The sequence below is a fragment of the Mustela erminea genome, chromosome 20 (genome assembly GCF_009829155.1).
Source record: "Mustela erminea isolate mMusErm1 chromosome 20, mMusErm1.Pri, whole genome shotgun sequence".
NCBI lineage: Eukaryota > Metazoa > Chordata > Mammalia > Carnivora > Mustelidae > Mustela > Mustela erminea.
The window spans coordinates 17,071,578-17,092,593 of NC_045633.1; the positions used below are offsets into that span (position 1 = coordinate 17,071,578).

At 50.0% G+C, this 21,016-nt stretch overlaps 1 protein-coding gene across 2 annotated transcripts in view; it reads right to left on the reverse strand.

Moving 5' to 3' along the window:
• Positions 1 to 21,016, reverse strand: part of ABAT (4-aminobutyrate aminotransferase) — an 81,549-nt gene that overhangs the window by 21,610 nt on the left and 38,923 nt on the right. For both annotated transcript variants that reach the window (XM_032326670.1, XM_032326671.1), the window contains exons 2-5: positions 14,427 to 14,539; positions 5,266 to 5,363; positions 3,583 to 3,612; positions 2,089 to 2,206 (exon numbers count right to left, since the gene is read on the reverse strand). In XM_032326670.1, the coding sequence (XP_032182561.1) occupies positions 2,089 to 2,206; positions 3,583 to 3,612; positions 5,266 to 5,363; positions 14,427 to 14,496 (316 nt within the window). In that variant the 5' untranslated portion in view covers positions 14,497 to 14,539. The remainder of the gene's footprint in view (positions 1 to 2,088; positions 2,207 to 3,582; positions 3,613 to 5,265; positions 5,364 to 14,426; positions 14,540 to 21,016) is intronic.

Sequence of the window (21,016 nt, forward strand, 5' to 3'; positions counted from 1 at the left end):
GTGAGGCCCTGGTGCCACCCTGGGGAGACGTCCTCCTCTGCGGCATCAAAGAGTGAACGGACCTGAAGAGCCTGGTGGTTTCACCGCCTGCTTGGAGGAGGGTGGGCTGGTGTGTGTCTGTGTGTTGGGGGGTGGTGATCTGGGGGCCCAAGGGGACAGAGCTGTGAGCAGCCTCCTCGCCCTCTCACAGGCCGCCTACTCGCAGGCGTGTTGGGCCCAAGGCTGCAGGGTGGTTGTTATTCAAGGAAGGAGCACTCTGTGGGTTTTTTCCAACTGCATTTTAGCCAGAGGTCTTTCGGCTCTGGTTCTTTATCACACTGCCTGGGTGTTTATGACTTTGCCGCCTCAGTAGATAAGCCAGTTCAGGAAAATCTTATTAAACCACAGATGTGGCTTGTCTCATCGACTTCAGAGCGAGAGACAAGAGCAAAGCTGGTCCCTCTGATCGGACAAATCCACGCCTGGGCTTTTAAATGCTGTGGGACTCTGCCCTGCAGGCCAGGGCAGGACCGGGCAGCCGTCTGTGAGGCTGCCGTCACACCAGTAAGCTTAGGAGGCAGAGGGCCTTTGCTTCAAATCCTTGGACTCCCTGGACATGTGGGACAAACTCTGTGACGTTTTGAAACCCGGCCCCCGCGGGTAAGCTGGAGGTGGCGTTGTAAGACCGGCAGTTACAGGACTGTGGTGGAGGTCTAATGGGATAGTGCGGAAGGTGTGTAATATGCCAGGCCTGTGGCAAATTCTCAGCAGTTACCAGTTAGAAAAAGTCATCTCAAAGACTACAGATAAGGGAGAAAAGGCTCCCAGAGAAGACCTTTCAGAACTCCCTGTGCTTTCTCAACTTCTGCTGGCCTGATCCCCCACGCCCCAACATACTTGTTGGCTGGCTGGGGATGAGAACTGAGGGAGGCCCAGGGGGGCTGGAGGCAGGAGGATGGGGAGTTAGCTGGGAAGAGAAGGGCCTGCGGCCTCTGGTGGTTACACGGTAGAGGTAGAATTTGACCCTAAGAACTCCAGACCGGGCCCTTTCACTCCCATCCAGAATGTGGACAGCGTTATGTAAATCAAAGAACCCGAAATGCCTTCAGAGGCCAGTGTGTCTGAATGACGGGCTTCCCAAAAGGAATGAGTCACCTTACTGTCTAATTGCATCTTAATGGGAAATAAATAGGGACTGGCATCGTGCACAAAGGGACAGGCTTCACTAGACGAGATGCTGAGCCCACAGACCACTGAGTGCAGCAGTGACCTGCATGTCTGAGTCAGCCCTACCCATCCCACTGTCCTCCGCGACCTCCTCCAGCAGTGAGACACGCTCTGTATGCCCCGGAGGTAAGCGTGGTGAGGCACACACTGCCGGTGACCCCACTGCTCACCCTGACTGGGCAGGCCACCCCTCTCCCAGCTGCCTGTGGGGGGCTGGTAACAGCTTCAGTCATCTCTTTCTCTAGAAAACTGCCCTGGTCCTTTGCCCAAGAGATGAGCCAAGTCCTTCCTGCTGGCAACCAAGTGGCACTGGTGTTCAAAAAGGCCAGCTTCTCTGATGCTCTCTGGGATTAACTCTGGGGTGCAAGCCATACCCCAGAGCCCCCTGTGGGATCAGGCTATGGCTAGTCTCTGGCTGAAACCTCATCCTTCTTAGCCTTTCCCTCTCCTCCCTGTCTCCCGAGAGTGTGCCTGTGAAAAGCAACTTGCACAGAACCCCTGCCTCAGGCTCTTCTATGAAACCTAACCTAAGGCAGCTGACATTAAAGGCTAGGGTCCCACAGACCTAAGCCCACGTTTTGGCCATGCTTCTTCTGCAAGCCATGTCACCTCTCTGAGCTTTGCTTATCTATCTACAAAATGGGGGTGTTCGTACCTACTCACCCTGTGGGATTTCAAGGAAGAGTCGATGAGAGAAGAAAAGATACAAAAAGTTCCTATAACAGAACTCCTACTAATTACTTGCTGCTTTTTTCTGCCCTTAAGGGAAGTGTCTGGCGGCACACAGGGATGTGGGTACCGGAAGGAGTATTAAAGTCTGGATCACCATGACTAACAGAGAGAGGAGGTCCCACATATGAGGGCAGATTTCCCAGCTCTTACCTATGGGGACAGAGGAAATCTGGGAGTACAGGTCCAGCATCCGGTTGCCATCCACATCGACCAGGTAATTGCCTCGGCTCTCCTCATAATTGCAGAAAAAGTGCACAGCCTCTGCATTCTTGGGGAAAGCAGAGACTGATTCAGGGTCACTACAATCTCCTAGATTCTCCATCTTTCGGGGTGAACGTGAACTGGAGAAGTAAACCATGTCCTGCCCATTCGATGGTCACACAGAGGGTATCTGTGGGTGCTTACATGTATGGCTTGCTCTATAGCAGTTTACTAAGCTGTAATTTTGTACTTTATGAATTTTTCTGTATGTATTTTATATATTACAACAACAAAAGGTTCAGAAATAAATCTGAAGAAGATTCTGATGTTAAGACGGTGGTAAGCCTTAGAGGAACCATGACGAAAACTAAAAAATGTGTAGTAATTATGAAAGAAATGAAAGTGGCCCACTAAAAGATACCCACTTAAAGCAATATATATGTGTGTGTGTGTGTGTGTGTGTGTGTGTGTATACATATATATATATATATATGAGACAAGGATATATATATATATATATAGAGAGAGAGAGAGAGAGAACAAGGAGTAAAATGGAAGATATAAGAATATCAATAATAAGATTAACTGTGCATTAAACAACCCAAACAAAAAATCAGAAACTATCAGACTGGATAAAAAGATGCTGCCTCCGTGAGACATATTTTCAGTTCAAGGATACAAAGAGGTTGTAGGTAAAAGAATGGAAGAAGATACATGATTCTTAACAGCAATCCTAAGAACACTGAAATGCTTTATATTAATCGGGCAAAATCAACTGCAAAACAAACAAAAAATGTTTCTAGACGTGAAGTCCAGTAAAAAGATACAATTACAAACATGTAAGCACCTGATAACAGAGCCCCAAAGTACATAAAGCAAAAATGGGCATAACTGAAGAAAAATATCAGAGAAGAGCTACAGCTCTAATAGTGGCTTTCAATAGAGGATAGAAATACCGGGTAGAAGATTAACAAGGAAGTTAAGACTTGAACAATGCTCCAAAGCAACAGATCCCACAAACGCTTATACCTACAGATCCCACAAACGCTTACGAAATGCTCTACCCCACAGTGGTAGAGCACAAATTCTCCTTAAATGCGTGTGGAACATTTCCCAGGATAGACCATACAAAAGCCTCAGTAAAACTGAAAAGGACTGAAATCACGCAAAGTATGTTTCCCAACCCAAAAGAATGAAACTGGAAATCAGTAACAGAAAGAAATTTGGGGAGTTCCCCAAAATGTGGAAACTAAATAACACATAAATAACAAATAAGTCAAAAAAGGAAATCATAAGGGAAATTTGGGGAAGGGGGGTAGGTTTAGAACTAAGACATTTGCTTTTTTTTTTTTTTTTAAGAGATGGCGCCGCCTAATGGTTGCGTCCCTCAGTGAAGTCGTAACGGACGAGGAGTGCAGGGAATGCTTGCTCAAGCTCACTTACCTGAATTATATTCAGCTGTTTCATTAACTCCTGCAGGCAAGAAGAGCAAAAGCATTACGGCAAGGGACACACTCTTGCCAAAGAAGCTTCAAGTCCTGGGGCTTCCCCCCACCCTTGTGCCAATAACTTCATAGTTAATTAGTTAGCAATATTATAATTATTTAAAAATTGCTTCATACCAATGGTTGGCAGAAACTGTTCCTGCCAGTTATATTACCAGTGCAACAGAGATTCAGAAACTTGGGAGGGTAACAATAAAGTAAAATAAAATATTCAACAAAAATGTTTAAGCTAAAGGTGTTTATGTAATAGTGCTCGTAAAAGCGTAGGTTCCTTTGTTTTAAAGTAGGGTCCACAGCCAGTGACCCTGAGATCAAGTCCTGAGCTGAGCTCAAGAGTCAAACGCTTAAGGGACTGAGCCACACAGGCGCCCTGGTTCCCTTTCCACTAGGAAAAAAGAGGCTTTAACACCCTGTTCGAAAAAATAAAAATCAACTGAAAACATAAACTTGCACATCAAAGAACCATGTGTCATTATAATGGGAACCCTCCAAAAACCACCTGTCCAAGTCTACACAGAAACTGGGAATTATAGATTGTGAATTGGGAACTAGTTGCTTTACTACTACACAGATTAAATCTCTAAAAATAATCCAACGTAGAATCAACTTCAGCAACTAGTGTCATGAAATTATATATTTCCACATAGCAATAGAAACTAATATTAATTACAAGGATATAAAAAAAATCATCCCAGGTACTTCGCCACTGTGAAATGAAAATCCACCCCGCCCCCCTGAAATGGGTAACATGCAGGTTGGGTAGCATCTTTGAGGGGAGGCGCGACCCTCCCTCCTCAGACTCATCTTGTGCCTCTTCCGTCTCACCCGGTAACATCTACCCCAGGGATTCGGAGCCACCCAGCGTGTCTCGTACGCCATCTCCTGTCACCCTGCATGCCTCTCCACATTGCACTGCCCTCGTCTACACGGGATAACACACTCCTTTGGTGAACTCTTCCTTTTTATCCTCAAGGTCAAGATCAAGGGCCTTTGCTGTCCCTGCTCTGTGCCATCTAGCACTGCCATGTTCTTCCACCTTGGCTGGATGTTCTGCCCCAGACCTTCACTCTGGACTCAAAGCAAGCCATCTGACTTCCTCTGGCCAAGAGGATGAGGTGGGAGTGATGGTAAACCAACGTGGGGCCTAGATCTTAAAGAGACCCATTACGTGCTCTCCTCTGCCATTGCCACGAGGACAAGCCCACCCAGCTTGCCGGAGGATGAGAGAGACACACGGAGCAGAGCCAAGTCACTGCAGTGATATAGACAAGCTCAGCTTAGATCAACCAGTGGCCAGTGATCCCCCAGGCATGTAGATGGGCTCAGCAGAGCAGCCTAGCTAACTCCCAGTTAACCCCAGATGCATAAGCCATCTGTATGCTACTGGGACCCTGTGATCGTGACACAGCATTACTGTGACAACAGACAAGGGATACATCTCCTCTGAGAAGGCCTCTTTCACTTGTTATGGCCGGATGGGCTAGTTTAATGACCCGGATCTCTAGCGGTGAACTCTCTGAAAGCAGCTAAGGACACAGGTCTCCAAGCGTCACTGTGTTCTTGCTTCATGGACGCCTTTCATTCCATTCTTAAGAACACCACTCAAGTGTGCTCAACTCACCCGAGAGCGCGGCCCGGGGACTTCAGTCTTCATCAGGGGCCCATCATAATCAAATTCGACGTCAACTTTGGCCGCGGCCTGACTGATGTGTCTGGAGCCTGCAGTAAACAGAGATGATGAAAATCCCTGGTAACTATAGGTATAATGAGAATTCTGCCCTAACAGGTGCCCAAAGTCCCCAACAGACACAGGGCCAGGACCTCCACCCCATCCTAGCCAGGCCACCCCTGAATACGGAGTCTGGCCAGACCTGGGCGCCACAAAAACACTGCAGACTCCAACAGATGGGAAAGCCCAGTGCTAGTGAGGTGGTAGGCAAAAGGTGTGCTCCTGTTCTGCTGGTGTGAGTATCAGCTAATGATGCCTTTCTATTCCTTTCTACTAAGCAATCTCATTTCAGGATTCATCCTAAGAAAATAATGGGACAGTATACAAAAATGCAGGTTACAAATATTTGTAATAATACTATCTTTCTACAAGAAAACAACTTAACTTTCCAACAACGGAGAGCAGCTAAACACAGTATGACACAGTCCACCATTTCATGGAAATTTTTTTTTTTTGTTTTTTGAGAGAGAGGGCACAAGAGGGGAGGGGCAGAGAGAGAGGGAGAGAATCTTACACAGGCTCCACGCCCAGCACACAGCCTGATGTGGGGCTCTATCTTATGACCCTGAGATTATGACCTGAGTTGAAATCAAGAGTTGGGCACTTAACCAACGGAGCCACCCAGGCACCCCTGGACATTTTGAATTTTTATGGACATGGAAAAATGGACATGGTATTACTGTGTGAAAGGTTAGAGTATAAAAATTATCCAGATTTTGCCAAAATTTAATTTATAGCCAAACTTATATCCAAATGTCTATATAGACCAGAGTTGCTCAGCCTTTAGCACTATTGGCATTTTGGGCCAGATAATTCTGTTGTGGGGCCATCTTGGAGGCACTGGAGGGTGGTTAGCGGAGCCCCTGGTCCCACCCACCAGACGCCAGGAGCACCCCCCCAGGGTTGTGCCCCTGCTTGGAACACTCAGAAATCACAGAGGAGGGAACAATCAGACGTCTAAATTCAGGTGGTCCCTGGGGTGCCTGGGTGGCTCAGTCAGTTAAGCATCTGCCTTCAGCTCAAGTCAGGATCCTGGGGTCCTGGGATCACATCCCATGTCAGGCTCCCTGCTCAGCGGGGAGTCTGCTTCTCCCCCTGCCCCTTCCTCCTGCTCTCTCTATCAAATAAATAAAATCTTAAAAAAAAAAAAACCCAAAAAACAACTCTCTTAATTTTCAGGTGGTCCCCACTTACACATGTTTTTTGCTTAAAAATCAAATAAACAAACTTTGGGGCACAAGTCATTTGATTGAGATCCATTTCACATTTTTGCATAATAATCAATGTATAGAGGGGAGTTCCCAGGCTAGACCCACAAGGCTCAGCATGTGCTGAGATAAAGGCAGCCTCAACCCCAGATCTTGGTCCCTGACTGAAAGAGAGGTGCGGTGAACGCAAGGGGAGTGTGGCCCAGAAATCCCTTTAATGTCCCTCCTCATCTTTGATCTGCCTGGCACAAACGTGGTGTCTGGGAAATGTTAGTTCCTCTTACTTGAGTTGTATCAGACTAGGGAATTACTGGACACTTTGTGTAAATCATATACATGATTTCACTTCTCCTTGTGCAAGCTTGAGGGGTACGGTATTGCTTTTATTTTATAGGAGAGAAAACCAAAACTCAGAGAAGCAAAGAATGCACTAGGCTCTGTTCTTCCCTCCCTCTCTCTGTCTCACACACATGCGCCTGCGCGCACACACACACACACACACACACACACACACACACATTGCAAACCCATACTAGAAAACACTTAAACTCATTCTTAATTTTCCATAATTGCTCTGGATATCAAAGAGGTTTTTGAATTAATTATGTAACAAAATGTAGCCCTTTGAACACGAAGTCCAGGTAAAATTCAGTGTTACTCTTATTTCAAGGCATGAAGCAGCCGGCTTTTATTGTCTTCTGTTTGATCTGAAAATGAAAAGGGAATCCCTACAGAGTTAAAGGTCATGGAACTGATGACTTCTTTTTTACATTAAACTGTTTATTTCCTCCTTGGCCAGAACTTAAGGGTTACAGGTCCAGACCGATTCCAGCTAGACCTGCATAAAACAAGGACACATGTTTGGATAAAAAGAACAATTATTAACCGCTGAGGATCCTGCTCTGTTTCCAGTAAAGAGGGGAAGTGAAAAATTCAAAATTGCAAGCTGTCCTCCAAGGAGGACACACAGGCCCGCTCTTCCTTTTTCCCGAAAGTGTCTTGACACTGTACCACAGAAGCCAGATCTCCTGGGATCTGGAAAGTGGAAATGTTGGCATGGGAAGCAGCCCCGGTGGGAGTGAAGCTTAAAGGGTCTCGAGGGGAATGGCAGGAGTGAGGGCGGACGTGTGGAGCTATGGGTATGAGGACGCCAAGGCTGCGAGCAGACCTGGGGAGGGGGTGGAGAGGGGGCGAGAACCCATCCCCCCCAGGGATCAGGGGCACGAGATGGGGAAGCTGAGGGCCAGGTGGTGGGCAGACAAGTCTCTATCAAGATCTGCGTCTGTTCCTACCATGTGCCAAGTCTTTGTGGGTGTGGACAGAAGAGGGCCAGGGCCTCTGGGCTACCACAGCCTGGTAAGTTGGCTGGCAACAGCTATCGAACACAGGAAGATGGGGCAGCTAGCACAACTCAGCGCCCACCATGTGCTAAGCAGGCCCGAGGCCCTACCCACGGGAACTCCCATCTATGGTTTTGATTTATCCACAACCCTCGAGAGATGGTTCTCAGGTCACAGAGGAGGAGCAGAGAGGTTAAGCAACTTTCCCAAGGCCACACAAGCTAGTCCGTTGCAGAGTCAGGATTTGAACCCAGGTCTAATACTCTTGCTTTTCCTACTAGATGTCATTTTTTACTTTTTGTAGAGGAAAATAACCAAATACCAATATAACAAATATTCTCTTATGTACTTCTTTTCAAAGTAGGCTCCACGCCTAACATGGGGCTTGAACTCATGACCCTGAGATTAAGAGTCACACACTCTACAGACAGAGCCAGCCAAGCACCCCAAATATTCTCTTAATGATGATATATAATGGTGATATATAGACCACAGGAGGAAACAATCAGATTTCCTTCCCTGGGATCTCTTACAAGTCACACGAGCAGAGATGTCCCTTCATTGGGAATTTATCTCAGCATCCTGAGTATTTTCCATGGATCGTCTCACTTAAGCCTCACTTAAGCCTCACAAACCCCTCCTAAGTAGAGGTTATGACTATTCCCATGTTACAGAAGAAGACACAGAAGCTCAGAAAGGTCAACTCGGTTGCCCAAGGTCACACACCTGGTAAATGGCTAAGCTGAAAATTTGTCCCTCAGACCTCTCCTTTCCCAGAGACTATCTTTTATCTCATCTAGTGCCGGGCCCTGAAATGAAACATTTGCAGCAAAACAACTCACTTCCTTCAAAGAAAAATTCCCAGAGGCACAAAGAAGCACACAAAAGTTGGAATTAATGTCGACCCATCCAGCATTTTCATTCATGAATGAAGCCTCAGAGGTAGGAGGCAGGCATGTGCCCCAAGATCTGAGACCCTGCATGGTAGCGGGGAGGGGTCCAGCCCAGCCCTCTGGGTCTGGGGACGATGCCTGCTACCCTCCGGGCCTCGTCAATCCAGAGTCAATGTTTAACTCCAAACTATAAAAACAGCCACCAAATGTTTTTACTGTTCTCTTGATCTTTATAGTGAGAGTAATAAATGAATGCCAGTTTCCTAAACAGCAAGGGCTCTGTTATATGAGCCTGGCAAAGGGTTAAGGTCAAGTTCAGTTGGAGCTGTTTGCTCTGCTTTACTTTTAAAAAAATCTTATCTTCCCTCTCCCCAACTCTCCACCCTACTTATTATTATTTTTAACCAATTAAGATCTATATTCTTAACAAATATCAGGAGAATACTCATAGTATAAATTACTATATGCTGTCCCAGAGAAGTATCATTCCCTAAAATCTGTTTAAATCTGACCAACGTCCAGTGAGAACTTCAAGTGTAACCTATCATCCCATAGAGGTCCCCAGATTTGCACATGGGGTGCACCTGGCTGATACCACTTCCTCGCTGGCTCTCTGGGGAAGGGAAGACTGTGGCCTCTGTGTGGGGCCGATGTGAAATTAGTTCAACTTAGGGACCTTCCAAGACGGGAGACAAAAATCTTTAGGAATCAGTTTTGCTGTTAGCCTTAGCCCGTCGTCCTGTGTGTCCTGTTTGAATCCTTTCTGAGCCATGAAAAGAGCATCATACTTCATCCAGCGACACCTCGGGGTCTGAAAGTTTGGGCCCGTGTGGTCAGAGCACATCATTGTTTTGAATGATCTACAAATACCACATACCAGGAAGTAAGTGTGCCACCGACAAAGGTAATCTGCGTCAGATTTAGCCTCGTGGCCTGAATGTTGGCATCGCATCATCCAGTATAAACCATATTTTATGGGTGGTCATACACATTATCATGTCTTTGTGTCTTCCGTAAACTTGCGATCAGTTGTGGGACTGTAACCCACGAACACAGACCAATTTCTCCAGGTCCGCGGCCACCATCATTTTCCCCAAGATATTCCCGGTCACTGTGTGATGGTGACTCGCACAGATCCACACGCCGTCGCCAGCATGAATGCTGTGGGTATGGGCTGAGTCGGGTAGGAGCCACTGCACACAAGGTCTCACGCACCACCTTCGTGCAAAGAACGGTTTGCTGGGGCCCTCCAGAGGCCTCCGAGCCGGAGCTGATTCTGTGCATCTCATGGTGCAGGCACGAGACCCAACAAGGAGCTGGTCTGGGGACATCTTCCTCAGCTGTGGCAAGACAGCTGCCAGCCCAAGGGCCACGGCATTCAAAGACCTCGAGTTGTTCGTTGTTCTTGACGGCGAAGGTGATCACGTGCCATTTGCTGGCCCTGAGTTGAAGACACGCCATCTCCTATGGCTCTTCCAGCTGTGGCTGCTCCCCAAGCCCTTGAGTCTTAATGCCATTGGTGTAGCCGTCAACGGTGTGGCCACTGGAACCAGTGTAAAAGGCAACGTTCCTCCCAGAGGTTTCAGTATCGGGGGGCAGGAGGGACGGCCCTCACAGACCCCACGCACCTCCGCCTCACCAGACAGAAGCTCACACAGTGTTCTCTGCTGCACAGGTAAGTTCCCGAGTGTCTGAACGTTCGGCATTCTTCACGGCGGCCGGGGCACCCTCAGAGGACCTTCTGTGACTCATGCTCATCTCCGGGCGCTGAGGAAATCTGTAAGGAGTTCTTTGATCCTTTCCCCGAAGAGCTCACTGTCGGAGCGTGCCACAGTCACAGGGACACCGTCCTGACAACGAGCGCCAATCGCATGTGCAGAGCTGACTTCATCACAACCACAACGACGCGTCTCTCGGGAGTGTGCTCCGAGGAGCCTCAAGTACCCTTTTCAGAACGACCGTCTGGTGTCTCTTGCCCGGAGTCAGCAGCGGACTCTGCCCGTGTGCTCCGTGTGCTCCTGCTCCAAGATTGCAAGCGACAATCTTGAAAAACCTGCCGTTGCCTTTAGGCGGTTCTTGACTTTTTTCATCCATGCTTGGGGGCGGGGGGCAGTGGATTGTGAAGAGGGGGCATCTCTCCTCTGCTCCTGGTGTTTTCTGTGCTCTGTGGAAAACCTCCGTTCCCGGCCAGGCTCCCGGGAAGCTTCTGTCAGCCCTGAGGAGGAGGATGTGGGGTGACGGCCGGCTTAGACCGCTGGCACTGTTCTCTCTGTCAGCCCACGGTCATTCCTCGGACGCACTGCAGCCTGGAGCCTCACGATACAGGACTCCCATTCTCGAATTCTCGTCCTGTTCAGGGGACCTGGGCTCTTCTTTAACCTGAGCAGGGCGTCAGGAGCAGGAACACTGCTGCGGACTCGGAGAGCCGGGGATGCGGCTGCTCGAACGGGGACTCCTGTGGATGAGGGGGACCCAGGGGCCGATCCCTCCCCAGGGTCTCTCTGTGTCTAACGCCCTGGCCGTCATTTGGCTCCGCGCCAGAGGCACAGCTGCCGTCTGTGTTTGTGTCTGCCGGACTGGACGCTGCAGGGGCTGATGATGAACTTCCTCCATCACTGTCCTGGGCGTTCTGGTTCTCTAAGGGGACAGGGGACTCTCCGGGATGTTCAGGTCTTTTGCCAAATGTGTCACAGGCATGGTGCGGGACGAGGGTGGCTGTGCACTATGTCATGTCGCCTCTGAGTAGCAAAGTTCTAGCCTTCGTCATGTTCTCAGGAAGGCAGCACGCCATTTATTTATCTGCTTATTTTTTTTGATAACACACTCCTGGAGGAAAATATCAACAACTTCACCACCCAGAGGTAACGGCTTTGCTGTCTTGTCTCCCAGTCTCCGCACACCATTTGCCAGGATAAGATTATCCATGGTGTGGGGGGAGGGGCATGAAGCAATGGCATTGGGAGCACTGTCTCAGCCGTGAGCCACCGTGTCAAGTGGCTTCACAGTGGTCCGATGGGTGGAGACACCAGAGAGACACCTCAGCACAGCGGGTGTGGTGACGGGCTGAAGCACCCTCCTACTCTCCCTCACTCCGGGGAAGCAGGTGCTATGTTGTGAGCTGCTCTGTGGAGACGTCCGCGTGGCCCCAAATCCAGCCGGAACCACGGAAGTGAGCTTGGAAGCGGATTCCCCCCACCCCAGCTCCCACAGTGAGCCTTCCCAAGAGACCGCAGCCCTGGCTCACTGCTCAGCTATACCCTCGTAAAAGACCTCAAGCCAGAGCATCCAGCAAGGCTGCCGACCTCCCTCCCAGATTCCTAATCCATGCAAACCGTGAAATACTAAATGTACATTACTTGAACCTGCTAAGTTTGGGGCTATTTGTCACAAGGCAATAACTAATAGAGTGGTTAAGGCTGCAAGTTTGGGGGCCAGCCCAGCTCTCAGCTCAAAGCCCAGTTCAACCACTTGCTCACGCTGAGACTCTGGGAAAGTGAAAATTTTCTCTGAGTCTCTCTTTCCTCTCACAGGGGACTAAATGGATTAAAGGTGAGCTACCATTTTACAATGATTTCCTTATTGCTACTTGCCCATCAGCGGTGTAGGAGTACGCATATTCCTGCATTTTTGCCAACACCGTGGTTTAGTATTTAAAAACTCCTGTCTATCTATCTACCCACCTATCAATCATCTACCCCTCTTCTGTCGTACTAGATATGTCAAAGCGATACGCCAGAAGAAAAAAAAAAAAAATCTCACGGTGTGGTTCTCTCCATCGCGCACAAGTGTGCCAAAAAAAGCTTCAGCTCTGGCCAAGAACATGCAGAGCGGGTCACCCCAATTGAATCATATCTGTTCCTGGTTTTTCGTCGCGCCTCCATATCCGTGCTTGTAAAATGGGAGTTAGGTCACTCCCCACCCAGTGGAAGTGTAGACAAAGCGCTTTCACATGCACCGTTCCTTCTGAGCAAGAAATAGGCAAAGCAGGAGGACACCAGTCCTTTCCCCACGCGAGATGGAGCCTCACAGTCCTGCGCACTAATCAGGCTCGCTTGTGAAATGGGGCCCAGTTGTAGGAGCCCTGACCCACTGCTCCTTCCTGGTTGTGAACTTGGGAAGGCTCTGCTGTCCTTGAAAACGACCTGCGAAAGCAGAGCCACGTGTGCCACCAGGCTGGGGCCCCATGGGGCCACGCTCTCTTGTCCCCAGCGCCGGGCACCACCCTGAGCACCAGCAGGTGCTCCACAGTACTAGCTAGGGAGGACTCCCCTCCTGCTTGGAGCAGCCGTACCTGCACCATCAGTCAGGTGTTGGTTCATTTTTAATATAATAATGGGTCAGCGTTAATATGCTTCTCTTATAATTGCCTAAAACAAAACCAAACCTCAAGACCTAACTCCTCGAGGTTATGGAGGTCCAGAACAAGGGGAGGCAGAAACTGTCAGAGACCAGAGGAAACTGCGTGACATCTAAACGGGCTGGGGGAAGTCAGGCTGGGTCCTGGATCCAGAAAGAGGTGTCAAAGGAAAAGCTGGTAAAATCCGAAGAGAAGTCTGGAGTTTGGGTAATAGTAATATACAAGGTCATCCTCTTAGTTTTTGACAAGGGCATCCTGGCGATGCAAAATTTTAGCTGTGGGGGGACACTGGGGCACAGGGGACCTCTTTGGACAATCTTACTAATTGTAAAATTTTACTTGTAAAATCAGCCCAAATTAAATGGTTGGTTTTTTTTTTTTTTTTTTTTTTTTTTAACAAAACCTGCTAATACTCATGCGGGAGAGAGAACACACATGCTCTGTACCCCACCCAGGGTATAAACACCAACATTCAACATGCTAACCGAGGCCATGGCCAGCACTTAGTCTTCAGAAGGCAGATGAGACGAACAAGAGAGAGATACCACGATGACAACTGCGGGGCTCCAAGAGAACTGGGACAGGCTGGGGTGAGAGTGTAGGGTTTCTCTAAGGGGGTTACCGCTAGCCCCTCTCCTCCCCAGAGACCTAGGGAGGCACATGCGGGAGGGATGATAACCCAGGGTTTGCAGCTAGACTGACTCTGCTTCTCCAAGGCTCGGCTTTCTCACCTGTAAACGGCATTCAGGCGTGCCTTCCTGGTGGGGCTACTGGGAGGGAGGTGAGGCTGGCCCGGCTGAGCAGCCTGCACCCAGTGAGGCAGAGAGAAACAGAAGCCCGGTAGAGACATGGCCGCAGGGCGGGCGGTGATGTGGGCCAGCCAGGTGCGGGTGGGTGCAGGTGAGGGAGAGCCCCGTGGGGGCAGCTGCCTCCTATCCAATGCCCTTGAAGCCCACTTGGCCTTTAGGTCAATCACAGGGATGTTTGTAGCCCTCCTGTTCCTTGGTAGCAAGCTCAGCTACGTGTTTTCCCCAACAGCCCCTAGAGGACGATACAGCTGTTCACGCAGGGATAGGAGCTCGTGGCAGATAAGGGAAACCTGGCGGGGGCAGTGATGGGGACAGTTTTCATGTGTGTGAGGGGAGGACAGCCCCAGAAGTACTGGCTGGCCAGCCCCTTAACCCCCAAGGGCTCTCCCAGCCCAAGAATCCCCAGTCATCAGGACCAGTTCTTGCCCAGACCCCCCATGGCTTACTGGGTGGGAGCAGGTGGTAGTTGTGCTGGAAGGTGCAGGCCAGCCGCCGGCTGAGCAACATGAAGGCCATGATTCTATCCTCCAGGAACAGAGGCCCCTTTATACGCTTCCACCTGCAAGAAACCAGAAACACACGATCAGGCCAGCCATTTCCCACGTCGTGGAGAAGCTTCTTCTGGCATCACATCCTTTGCTTTCATAGTGAATGTACACTTTTAAAGACAAGGGCTGGGGTGCTTGGCTGGCTCAGTCGAAGGAGCATGTGACCCTTGCTCTCTGGGTTGTGGGCTCGAGACCCATATTAGTTGTGGAGAGTTCTTCAATAAAAGTGTTTTTTTTCTTTCTTTTAAAAAAAATTATTTATTTTTTATTTTTAATTTATTTGACAGAGATCACAAGTAGGCAGAGAGGCAGGCAGAGAGAGAGAGAGGCTTTCTCTGAGCAGGCTCCCTACTGAGCAGAGAGCCCGATGCGGGGCTCGATCCCAGGACCCTGAGATCATGACCTGAGCCAAAGGCAGAGGCTTTAGCCCACTGAGCCACCCAGGTGCCCCAATAAAAGTGTTTTCATTTGACCTGGCAAGATCACTGTGCACATTTTCTAGATGAAAAATCAGAGCAAGGGGACAGAGCTGGCTTGAGATCCCTCTGTAGGTGAGCTGACAAGCTCGGTGTGTCACCCACCCAGGAAAAGCCAGCCCGATTAGGGAGATGGGAGGGTTCAGATGGAGGAGGGTTCAAAGCCGATGCAGTGGCTGCACGACACAGGAGGCTGGGTCACCCCTGTCCTGTCCCCACACAGGACACTGGTCCCCAGCACTGTCTGGGAATCCGAGGACCCCATGCAGTTTCTGGCGGCCTGTTTTGGGAAGCGCATGCTTCCAGGGATGTGACCAACCTTCTTGAGTTTGCTGGAGATGGAGGGGGTTCCCTGGATGTGGAACTTTGCTCTGAAACCCAGGAGTAAGGGTTCTCAGCTCCCGTGCCACCCGTATGCAGATTCCCTCTGACCCCTCCCAATCCTGCCCTCCCTGGCTAGACCTGCCAGCTGCCCATTGCTTTGTGGGCCTGGAGCGACATACATCCCCACCCTGTCTGGTTTTTTCTATCACCTCCCCTCAGTCCTTCCCCAGGCCACCACTGAAGTGTGTTCCCACTGCATCTTTTGGTTTGTGGGTCTTCTTGCTAAATCCCCGCTTTGTTATCTGGAGTGTGTATTTTCAATTGTATCGTGTTGTATCTCAGAACAATGATGGAGCCATTCACGTCTCACACCTTGTGGACCCTGTTTCCCGCGTCCTTTCTGCACGCTGTGCTAAGCTCTTTGCATAGGGCACTATGAATACTCATTATTGCTATAAATGCCCACAACAATGCTTTGTGCTCCCCTCTTTACAGATGAGGACTCAGAGGCACAGAGAGGTTAATGGTGGATCTGAAAACAGATCAGTCTGACCCCAGAGTCGCTGAGTCCTAACACTTCATAGATGCCCCTCTCTTCACTCTGCAACAAAGCATGCGTGGAGGAAGAACCAGCTAGAGGTGGTGGGCAGACCAGAGAAGTGGCTTAGCAGCTTGGGTGAGGACATGGGCGGGTGTCTGGTGCCAAGCTCAGGACGAAGAGTTGGCAGTGCTCCCACCCCAGTGCGCCCAGAGCTAATGGGACATGGGGCTGTATTATTATAAGCAGAGACTAAGCAAAGGAGGGTGATGCTGGCACTGCTTTAAGGACACACTCATTCCATGAATTCTCATGGAGCACCTACTATGCGCCCCTCCCTCCCCCATGAGCGCTAGACGCAGGGCACAGGGACCATCAGGTGCAGTGCTTGCCCTCCAGGCATGACCATGACCTGAGCACCTAGAGGTGCTGCAGACACCTGCCCGTTTTACCCCCAAACCCCAGGAGATGAATGGCTACATCACTGTCCACTCTTCAGAGATGAGGCCACTGAGGTGCGCCCCGGGGAGCGGGTGCAGGAGGGAGCTTTGGGGTGTCCATTCAGACACCATGCCTTCCCGCTCTTAGAAACTTCCCCCTCTGTCCACAGGGGTGCAGACCCAGCAGCCCTGTCCATGCTGTGTCACCCCCCGACCATAGTTGACTGGACGGGGATAGGCCAGAGTCCCGGGAAGTGTGGGGTCCACCACCTCCTACCCTGGGAGAGGAGCCGGCACGCAGACAGGGTGTTTCAGGGCAGAACGGTGTGTAACAGAAGAAGTGGCTGCAAGCGAGGACGGAGGTCCCGGACATGGATGCTTCCTGGCCCCAGCCTGCAGCCCAGCTTGGCCACGAGTGCCCCCCTCACTGCTGATGCTGTTGGGGTCAAGAGTCCCCGAGTCCCCGTATCCCTGGGGGTGAGCCGGTGCCATGGGGGAGGGCCAGGAGTGTCAGGTTCCGGAGTCCGGCTAATAGCGCGGTTAGAGACAGACTGAGCTCCGCATCTTGGGAGTGTGCACGGGGAGAGTCTGCCTGGGGCTCCCCTTCTCAGCACTGCAGGTGCCACAGGGCTAAGGACACAGTCTCTCCGGGTGGGTGCTCTGGGAGGCAGTGACTGCAGTGTGAGGGAGTGGGGTACAGGTTCAGAAGGGCGCTTTATCCCCCTCAATGGGCCCAGCCATCCAGCTGGAAGGGTGTCTCCTGTGTTGGAGGTGAGGACATGGAGTTTCAGATGGGTGATTTATTCGACCTTGGTTATAGGAATGCCTGGGACTGTCCTTGCTTTTCCTCATGACAATATCGATTAACTCAGCAAATAACAAAAAACCTCCTCGTCATCTTATTAGATGCCGGGGCTTGATGGATACAAATGATCCAGTTCAGAGAGGAAACTTTGTTGCTTTTTACCAGAGGAAATATTATTGAGGAGAGCATGGGCCTGGAACGTGTCACCATAAATTAACTGAGAAACCGTACTCTTTCCTCGATAACTCAATGGTTTTTTGTTTTTTTTTTTTAAATCTATTCCGGCAGCATATCCAACGCAAAGCAAGCCTGTTCATTTAGCAGCACGGTGACTATGCAGAACCAGCGGCTGCCGTCTCTCATTTAAAACCATTTGTGTCAAACGGGAGCACTTAAGACGCCACACAATTTAATTTCCATTAAGCACGTGTTTGAAAATGCGAGAGAATCTCTGAGAATGCGCACATTAACATTTGAATGCTCCGCGAAAGTGAGAGTCACACCTGCACGCTTTCAATTACAAAATGTCACAATGGGAAATATATGGCGGTGACATTTCGGAGGCCTGCAGTTGAAATTGACCTTATAACAAAACCTGATCTCTATCAGACGTGAATTCTTAGCACAATATGTCTCCAACAATCAGAAGAGTTGATGTCATGGGCTTACTTTATCTAGCCCACTAATTCAATCAACAAAAATTAATTAGGTGCCTGTTACAGGCAAGGCACTGCTTTATGTGGGTATGGAGATGGGTAAAATGCTCCTCTCCTTCTGAAGCTCATAATTTAGCGGCAGACGAATGAGGGGAGAGAATGGGAGAGTTTAATGCACTAGGGCTGCTTTCCTCTTCATGTCAATAAATCCTCAAAATAACCTGGCAAGATATGTATATAAAATTTTCCATTTCACTGTCAACAGGTAATTCTGCGTGAGACAGGATGAAATCGTGACTTTTGCTGGTACAAATACGTAAGGTGCTGTGGGAAGGCAGAGAGAGGTTCATTATGGCGGGGGTTATGGTGTCAGTGACTTGTCACCTGAGCTGCACCTTCAAAGGGGAGCAGCTTTTCAGAAGCCACAGAGGAAAGCGGGGGGGGGGGGGGTGCGGGCTTCAGCAGATGCTCAGGGGTGATGAGTTACAGAATGGGCAAGAGTCAGGTGCATAGCGAGGGTTACAGAAGAAAGGGAAAGTGGAAGGGGAGATGGGGCACAGGGTTGGCTAGAAACGCCCTCAATGTGAGGGGAGGGAGCCCAGTTCTTCCGTCTTATTCCAAAGGGTCCTGCTCAGCCAGGTCCAGGGGAGGGGTGCACGGAGCAAGCCGCATGTCTTGAGATGTTGGGGTCACTGTGAGCTGAGGGTGGGGGGGCTCCTGAGGTATGTCGGAGGGCACCTACTAAGGTGAGGGTTGAAAGGGAGGAAGGAGCCAGGGACCAGCTTCTAAATCCCTAGCCTTTAAGACTTACGGGTTCTTTGAAAAGTTAAACGCAGGATACCACAATGCCCAGCAATTCCGCTCCTTTTCTTGTTGTTGTTGAAGTAGGCTCCATGCCCAGTGCAGAGCGCAATGCGGGGCTTGAACTCACAACTGTGAGATCAAGACCTGAGCTGAGACCAAGAGTCAGATGCTCAACCAACTGAGCCCCCCAAGGCGCCCTGGCAATTCCACTTCTAAGTGTACACCCCAGAGAATGCAAAATAGGAACTTTTCAGACAGATGCATGTACAACACATTCATACCAGCACCATTCACAATACCAAAGATGGGAGCCACCCAAGTACACGTCAATGGCCAAACAGGTAAACCACACAGGGTCTGTCCACACCACGGAGTCCTTCTCCAGCACAATAAGGAATGACGTGCTGACAGATGCTACAAAGTGGAGGAGCCACAAAAACATGATGCTCAGGGCAAGAATCCAGACACGAGCGACCACGCCCGGCTTTCATTCATACAGCACGTCTAAAACAGGTACAAACAAAGAGATAGAAAGTAGGCGAGTGGCTGCCAGAACTGGGGAGAAGGGCCAGTGGGGGGGACTGTCTAGTGGGTATGGGGTTTCTGTTGGGGATGATGAGAAAGTTCTGGAGCTGGTGGCAACGTCTGCCTCTTTGTGAATGTGCCAAAGGCACCGAGTTGTTCACTTACAGTGGTTAATGGGTAATCTTGTTTTATGTGAATTTGACCACAATAAAAACATGAAAGTAAACAAGAGAATTATGGAGTTAGCCCTCCCCTTTGACAGATAGGAGACAAGACAAGGGTGTGAGGTCACGCAGGCCTGCGTCTGAGCGCCTGCTAGCTACAGCCTGTCATGTACCCTGCTTGCTTCAGTCATCCCCTTAGCAGATACCTCTGTGACCTGCCATATGCCAGGCACTGTGTGTGGGTGCTGGTGATGAACCCGTGGCCAAGATCGAGATTAAACAGAGCTGTGATAGATTAGTGATGTCTGCGATGGGTGCTGTAACGGACACTACAGGTATCTGTGCTGAGCCTGGGCTAGCTCTAAAGCTCACTGTTTTACGTCACTGTCTAAAAGAGCGAAACTTACCAAAATGCTCTGAGCCTCAGGGTCCTTATTTACGGGGTGGGGAGAGTGAGGTCTCTCTCATTGGTCATGCTGGAAATTAGGCACCACTGATGTGAACAGCCTGGCAGATCACAGGCTCTTCAGCCATTTGAGTTTCCTCTATCTCTGACTTGGCCCTCCCTTTTGTGTTCTCCGTGGATGATGCGGCGCTTGGTTCTAGAGCTCTGTGTTTGAGGTCCATGGAGGTGTCTGGGGTCACGGAGGAAAGGGGCCCAACAGAAGGCAGTCTCTCCCTGGGGACATGCTCTGGAGCCTCTCAGATGCAACGCAGTCACCAGGAAGGCTCCCTTTTTCTCCTGACAGTGACAGCAGGGAGATGGGTGCCCAGCGGTCCCGCTTGTGGGCAAGTCCCTAAACCGTGCTGGCACGAGCTATATCATCTCACCGGGACTGGGGCACAGATACCTTCGGTGCGCTCTTAGCTTCCTCTCTTACTTTCCTTCCATCATTTTCTACTGTGTCCCCAAACTTTTTTTTTTTTTTTTAAAGATTTTATTAATTTATTTGACAGAGAGAGATCACAAGTAGGCAGAGAGGCAGGCAGAGAGAAAGAGGAGGAAGCAGGCTCCTCGCCGAGCAGAGAGCCCGATGTGAGACTCGATCCCAGGACCCTGAGATCATGACCTGAGCCGAAGGCAGCGGCTCAACCCACTGAGCCACCCAGGCGCCCGCGTCCCCAACCTTTTTAAGGATAATTCATCTCACATCATGTTTCCTGTCTGAACCACTCCAATCACACTTAGAAAAATGCAAAACCCAGGACAGAGGGGATCAGGCTTTTCTTGTTCTCTGTGGTACCCAGAGCTCAGTGCAGTTCCCGGGTCAGTGTTTGCCGTGAGTGAACTGAACACGTCTGAGCTGTGAAACGGAGACAGCAACACCTGCCTTTGGAAAGGTCTATTGGAGGACTCATGTGAAAATTAGTGCGCGGGTCTGAAATTTGTGCTAAAACAACAATTTAACAATAATATACTCCTCTGCCCACGTCTGGAATCATTGTGTACGTGACTGTCCACCACAGCCCTTGCTTGGCTTAGGAACCAAAGACAGCTGCCTCTCCTGGCCTCAGTTTCCCCACGTGTTGGATCACGTAGTTTCCATGGCCCCTTCAGACCCCGAGAACCAACCGGCCAGTATGCGGAGAACCCCACTGCTTTTCTCCTGACCCCCTCCTCCCACCTTACAGGCAGCGTGAGCAGCCGTGTCTCTGCTCCGTCCCACACGCCCTGTGTAATCTGCGTCCCACACGCCCTGTGTAATCTGCGCATCTAGAGGCTTATCAGTCCAGGGTCAAAGGTAGCCTAGCATCC